Here is a 7,140-nt window from a genome sequence, read left to right on the forward strand (position 1 = left end):
CCCGCCCGAATTTTTTGAAAAAATATTAGGCGCGGCCCGACAATCCCCCGTTCTGGCCGGACCTGCCTGCTTTTGCAGATCTCTAATGCAAAGATCAATTGATAACATTGATGCTCATTTGGGGATTTGGGGAGGGGAGGTTGAAATTTTTTAGTAGAATATCTCAACATGGATATTAAATAGAAGCTAACGACAAAAATATAATTTTGCTGGAATTGTATTTCAATATGTGTAGAAAACCTACTATGTGATTTTTAGGAAATTTTGCTTTGAACTTAATACATTGTATATTAGTTTTTCTATAGATTTTTTATATAAATTTTAAATGACTAAAAAGTTTACTGCAAACTTATCTGAAATTCATACGGTAAGTATTTTGAACATGCTGGAATTCATTTCCATTAAAGTTGGATTTAAAAAACTCACCCAAAAAATGTTTTAAAGTAAAAAAATTATACATTAACTGAAAAAATACACTGATGTTAACAAATATAAGCCTACAATTATTTCAAAATTTTTTTTAAAATAAATAAAGCCATCAGAGTAAATGTATTAATATTTTTGACCAAAATAACCCAGTTATTATTTTGACAATACCCCTCTCCCCAATCCAGATACAAATAATCATTAAAAAAAAATAATATTTCTAATTTATTTAATTTTGTTCTACTTTTGTAAAAAAAAATAATTTTTTTTTAGTTTGCCTGGGGACTTTTATATTTTGACCACTGAAAAATAGCGCATCTATAAATAATAATTACCAAATCATTTAGACAAAAGAATTGAAAAATAAATATATTTTTACTAAAAAAAATGGTCTAATTTATTTTCATAAAAAATTGCTTTGAGCATTCTTTTTATCTATACATTACTATTCCTTTTTAGTCAAAAAAATTTTAAATACTTCCTTCTTTTTTTTCCATCTAATTATTGCTTTTATCAAAATGAGCATTAAAAAAATAAATACATAATTATTTTTCAGGAATATAGATAAATTATAGAACATATTCATTTTTGGAAAAAAAATCCTTTTAGCTAGGATTGAGCTAACGTGGTCAGGCTTAGTTAAGGAATGGGTCAGGATGTTTCACTATCATTAAATGTTACTTTCACATCATTCTAATTCAAAATCATTTTTTTTTTATGTTTTCGTTTTTTAAAAAATATTATTTACAATCATGAAAATGAAAAGAAGCTTATAAAATAACAAAAATTATTTTTTTTTTCGGTTTGTGGTTTTAAAATTTTTTTAAATATTTTTTATTAAATATTTATATATAATTTTTTTTATTAATACAAAAATACTCAGGTATTCTTAAGGTATACGAATTCTTATTTATATTCCATAGATATATTTATGAAAAAAAATGGATGTTTTTAACAAAATTCCATAAAAATAAACATAATTTTTATTACATTTCTTAATGCCTTATCGTTGTTTTAATTTTTATTCCAAAAATTATACATATTCAGGATGGAAGAATTTATTTTTTTTAAGTTAAGTGCCTCCTAAATAATAAAAACATGAAGATGGATTAACCAAAACAAAAGGTGTGATTTTTAAAAATTTCTAATTTTATACTTAAGATTTAATATTTAAAAATGAAATTAATTGTAAAGGAAAATATCTTATATAAATAAGCATTTTTAATTATAATATATATATTGATTTTTGCTCATCTTCTAACTCTTGTGAAAAACAGGAAACAAATTAAATTAAAAAAATATATATATTATAATATTTAAGCTCAAACTAAGTTGTTATTAATTTACTTTTTATGTCGAAATTCTTATTTACCTTCTATAATTAAATAATTTGTAAAAATAGCTATAAATTTTGCTGACAAAAAAAAAGAAGAAAATAAGCGATTCAAGGAACGATGCCAAAATAATTGCCTTTTAATTTTCTTTAAATTCTCACGATTTTAGTTAAACAAGCTTAGGTTGCTTTTAGTGGTGTGTTGTGCACGTGTAATATTTTATTTATTTGTTTTTCGATAATTTGTTTTTCAAATTAGATTAGATTTTGGATAGAGAAATTGGGTCAAATTGAACTACAAATATCTGTTGCAAGGATATATTTTTTTTTCCACGTTTACAAATATTAAAAAAGAATAACTTTAAAACTGAATTTAAAACTTTTGGTAATTTTTTTTTATTTGGGCTTAATTTAAATGTTGAAATTTTATTAGAGAATTTATATTAATCTTGTAAATATTATTTGTAGGAGGATTATTAAAAACATGAAATAACGCACTATCATAAAAACGTAAACTTTGAATCCTCTAGTTCGCCCGATAATCAAAAAGGAAAAACATTTAGAAATTGAGATCGAAAATTATGAATGACCTCAAAAATATAAATTGTAGGATTATTAAAGAAGTGAATGATACAACGAGCTCTCACAAAAACGTAGACTCTCAATTCTCTAGTAAAAAGGAAAATCATGTAGAAAAGGAGACCGTAAATAGGTATGACTTCAAAAATACGGGAAACAGTTTAGTGCTGCACACTGAGGTATCGTCTACTATAGAAAATCTACCCTCTATCAACCACAATAATAAAATATGGAGTAAGCGGAAAAAGAGCGTCATAACGCGCAAGTTTTTATGCCTGAAAGAAGCTCCACCCTTCAATGCCAAAGAGAGGGAAGCTGAAATTTTGTTAACTGAACCTAAGGATGGAGATAATGAGATGGAGGCAGAAAATGAAGAATATTATACATCACCGCCATTAACCCATTATAACAATGCTTTTCGCGATGAAAGGAATAGACATGAGGAGGTCAAAGATTTAGAAAGTGAATATGAAAATAACGGGAAATCATACGGTCATAGTGGGTGCGAAAGCTTGGAAGAGTTAAATTACAAAGAATATAAAAACAGCACCCAATACTTTGGAAGTGACGAAAAGGCAATGCACGATAAAACAAACATTTCTCTTTCTCCTTATAATTTCGCCGACCAGGGAGAAGACTTCAAGAATGGGTCTAATATTTCCAATGGGTTCAACAATCAGAATTTAACGGTAAAAAAAAACTAGATACATATATACATATATATTTAGGTGGGTTATAGTGTTGCTAATCGAAACAAACATTTCAGAATTCAGAAATATACATTAATTTTAATGATTTATTTATCTAAAAAATAGAAAGTTTTTATTAAAAATTATACAAGTTATCAATTGTGTAGTCTAGGTTAAAGTAAACAAATATAAAATTGACATAAAAAAATAATTTAATGATAAACCCTCTTTTGAAAATTTTATATTTAATAATCAAATTACAAAAATTATGATAATTTCAGATCTATAATTTGAAAATAGTATTAGATATTTTATTTTATATTATTATTATATTTTAGGCCTCTCACAAGCGAGGCTACTACAAGGCTTATACTAAGGGGCAACTTATGAAAGCTCTGGAAGCCGTCCAAACTGCTAAAATGAGTGGGGAACAAGCGGCAAAATTTTTTAAGGTACTTTCTATTTACTAAAATGAATTATTATGAAATATATATGTACAAATAAAATTATTTGGTGCCTAGAAGTACCCTTCACCATCATTTAAGACCTATGCAATATTGGTGCGTCTACTGCCAAACGGATTTGAGATACAAAACAGAATGGAAAGAGCACATAAAAACCCACAAGAAGAAAGTTGGGGGAGCGAATTTAGGGAATAATAATAATCATCCCAACCATCAAATCAAACATGAATCCCCCACGGTAGAACTTAATGGTAATATAACAGTAAACGAACAAAATAGTACATCCAAATTGACCATCACCTATAATTTTAAGAACTGCAATCCTGGCCAAAATGGAGATTTGTGGAAAAAAAAATAATCATTTATTTTATATTGGTCGTAACGATATTGGCTAAAAAAGGGTCGCATCGGTGAATCTATGCAATAAAAGTAGTATTTTCTTTAGTATAAATTTCATAAGCATAAATCATCCCTTTTTTATAAACTATACGTATTTGGTTCGTAATTATCCGAAGCATTTTTCGATGTTGTATGACGATCGATTGGTTCCTGTTAACAATTTTTTTTTTAATTTAAGTAAAATTTAAAATAAAAATAATTTTCTTTTTTATTGCCGATGTCCTAAGAAGTCTTATATTTCCCTTATATTCCCTTTAACCTCCATACAAAACCAGGGCAAATAGCAAATGATAAAAAAACTTAAATCATACACATAACCGATTATTTATAAATTCATTAAATTTCTTTTCTTACAGTCTTAACTAAAGTTGTCCTAGAATATATTTGATCGATTAGATTCTCCGTCGACCAAATAACGGGCATGATAATTGCTTTTATCTGTCCTCACATCCTCACGAGGGAGCCATAATACTTTTCGAACCTATCGTTATTCGTCATATCACAATGGTTATTTTGAATATTACTAAATATAAATTGTTTTGATTTGGTATTAGTTGTGCTTTGAATCTCGCCTCTTCCATGCCTTTTCCGTATCATTCAAGGTCTAATAGCTTCCCAAAACTCAAATTTAGAGGTGATGAGGAGAGAAATAATTAAGAGCCCGATTACCAAAGATAATGTAACTATTTGATTTGGTATTAGTTTTGCTTTGAATCCCGCCTCTTCCAAACCTTTTCCTTACCACTATACGTCCAATAGGGTGGCGAACTATTTTGATTCTTGTTTGGTTGTGATATAGGATATGTTATAGTTTAATTATTATCGGTTATATGCTTGATTTAAGTCTTCTTGATCATCGCTATTCGCGCTGGTTTTGTAAGGAGGTGTGAAGAGAGTATAAGGAAAATATAAGACTTTTCAGGATAACGACGGTTTTGTAAGGAGATGGGAATGGTGTGTAAGGAAAATATAAGACTTTTTAGGACATTGGCATATTTAAAGGAGAAAATTATTATAGATTTTATTTAACAATTTTAAAAAAATTGTTAACAGGATATACTGAAGAAAATACTACTTTTATTGCATAGACTCACCGGTGCGACTTTTTTTTAGCCCAACATCGTTACCACAGATATAAAATAAATGAACTCCATTTTGCCTTTATATTTTTAGTTTCAATTTAAACCACTAACCTTCTATCATTTGAAGGAAGTCATTTTCTTGTATAACTTGATTTTCTCTTTTCGAAAGAACGAGAAAAAAAAAGAAACTCTTTTTAAAAATTATTGAAGGTTATTTCTATTTTTGGGTATCGGTTAAAATTGAAAGTATCTGGGCATCTCTATTTCGTTGAATTTTGTCGTAAATGTTACACCAAAAATAAAGAATAATGTTTAACTTAAACAACAACACTTATTCAGGGATCGACACTCTGCGAAATTACTTGTTGAAAAGAAAATCCAATGAAGAAATTTCAGCGGCGGACATCTCTTTAAGAAAAAATGACAAGAGTATTCTCACTCAACAAAGCTTTGATAATAAGTTCGAAAAAACAACATTTTATAACGAACAACCATTGAGTCTAAGGAAGATTAGGAACGCACTCAACAATGGTGATCACAAGCCAACGGAACACGTTTCTCCCGACTTTGTGTGTGCCTTGTGCGGGCTCGCTTTGAGTGATAAAAACGTGTTTTTAAACCATTTGTTTGTGCACAATCAAATTTTTTTGGCCTCCCATGTCAACTCGTTGGAAGGTTACAATAGCAGCGGGTATTCTATGGTTGGAGGTTCTTTATCTTCTAGCGACATGGTAAAAAACATTCAAAAAATAGGATGTGACATCGTAACCAAAATGAATAAGCTTTATGATGGGATGGACGACAAATTTTGGGGAAACCTTTTGGATCACGAATCATCTACGAAGGCCTCCCGTTTTAACAAAGATTCTTTCCTCGTGCCAGTTCAATCGGCCCAAAGATTAGCATGCGAATAATGGAAATACAAAAAGCAATTTTATAAATAAAGTCGGTAATCTAAGCAATAAAGAATCAAACGATATTTTTTTAAAGAACCGAGATGGAAAAGAAGCAATCGTCTAAATACACGAAATCTCAATTACAAAACATTATTACAACCGGAAGCTATGGCTATTCCATGATGGATGGTTCCAACTTCTAGTGAAATGGTAAAAAAACATTCAGAAAATAGGGTGCGACATTGCTACCAAGAAGAATAAACTCTATGATGGGATAGACAATAAATTTTGGGGAAATCTTTTACAGCGTAAATCGTCTACAAATGATGTGGCGTCCAACTTCGATAAGGATGTTTTCCCCTAATAATATATGATCGAGAATGAGGTTGTTATGACCACGCTATTTTTCGTGGCATATAAATATATTGATATTAAAGGTGCTTCCAAATATTTCAAAATCCCCGAAGATAAACTTCAGAAATATTACCAAACCTTTTGCATGGGTACTATGAGTTCGGGATAGAAGAGCATGCGCCTAATAATGAGCTCAATAATATGAGTTTCTAGAAAACTAATTATTCATCCAAACAACTACCCTACACTCTTTAGATTAATTAGAACAAACGAACAACTCCTAGCTGCATGATCCTCATCCAAAAGATACTAACAATAATTTTGTCAATAAGCAGGCATTAAAAGTTCAAATGATATTTCTAGCTTAGCCCATAGGAGATTCATAAATTCGCACTCTTCTAAAAAGGATATGGCCAAGAAACAATCATCCAAATACACGAAATCTCAATTTACTATCAATAATTTTGTCAATAAGCAGGCATTAAAAGTTCAAATGATATTTCTAGCTTAGCCCAAAGGAGATTCATGAATTCGCACTCTTCTAAAAAGGATATGGTCAAGCAACATCATCCAAATACACAAAATCTTAATTAAAAAAAATGAATAACAGTCATTCACGGCCAAAAAACGGTTGTACAAGTCTCAAAATTTATATGGTATTCCATACAGGACATTTTATGACTATATAAGAAACTACAAAAGCACTCCGAACATATTTAACGATGACTTCGAAGAGGATTTTAACATTAAAAATGAGGAGGGAAAGTGGTAAAACATATTAATTCAGACATTTATACCAACGAAAATACCGATAGTTTTTATGACCATAAAGAAGCCTCTACCGATAATAACCAAATTTCCGAAAATATAAAGCATAACAATGTTGATTAGAATGATGACATAGAAGATAAACTACCC

General features: G+C 29.3%; 2 protein-coding genes across 2 annotated transcripts; both read left to right on the plus strand.

Annotated features, from left to right (window-relative positions):
• Positions 1-2,340: 2,340 nt before the first annotated feature.
• Positions 2,341-3,497, plus strand: LOC135927025 (uncharacterized). The gene is made up of 2 exons (XM_065462961.1): positions 2,341-3,027; positions 3,366-3,497. The coding sequence occupies exons 1-2, from the start codon at positions 2,341-2,343 to the stop codon at positions 3,495-3,497; spliced, it is 819 nt and encodes a 272-aa protein (XP_065319033.1).
• Positions 3,498-3,545: 48 nt separating this feature from the next.
• On the plus strand, positions 3,546-6,919 carry LOC135926631 (uncharacterized). Its single transcript, XM_065462558.1, has 2 exons — positions 3,546-3,742; positions 5,312-6,919. Exons 1-2 carry the CDS (start codon positions 3,577-3,579, stop codon positions 5,884-5,886), a joined length of 741 nt encoding a protein of 246 aa, XP_065318630.1. The 5' UTR covers positions 3,546-3,576; the 3' UTR covers positions 5,887-6,919.
• The last annotated feature ends 221 nt before the right edge of the window (positions 6,920-7,140 follow it).

Source organism: Gordionus sp. m RMFG-2023, chromosome 3, assembly GCF_954871325.1.
Source record: "Gordionus sp. m RMFG-2023 chromosome 3, tfGorSpeb1-WG-v2, whole genome shotgun sequence".
NCBI lineage: Eukaryota > Metazoa > Nematomorpha > Gordioida > Chordodea > Parachordodidae > Gordionus > Gordionus sp. m RMFG-2023.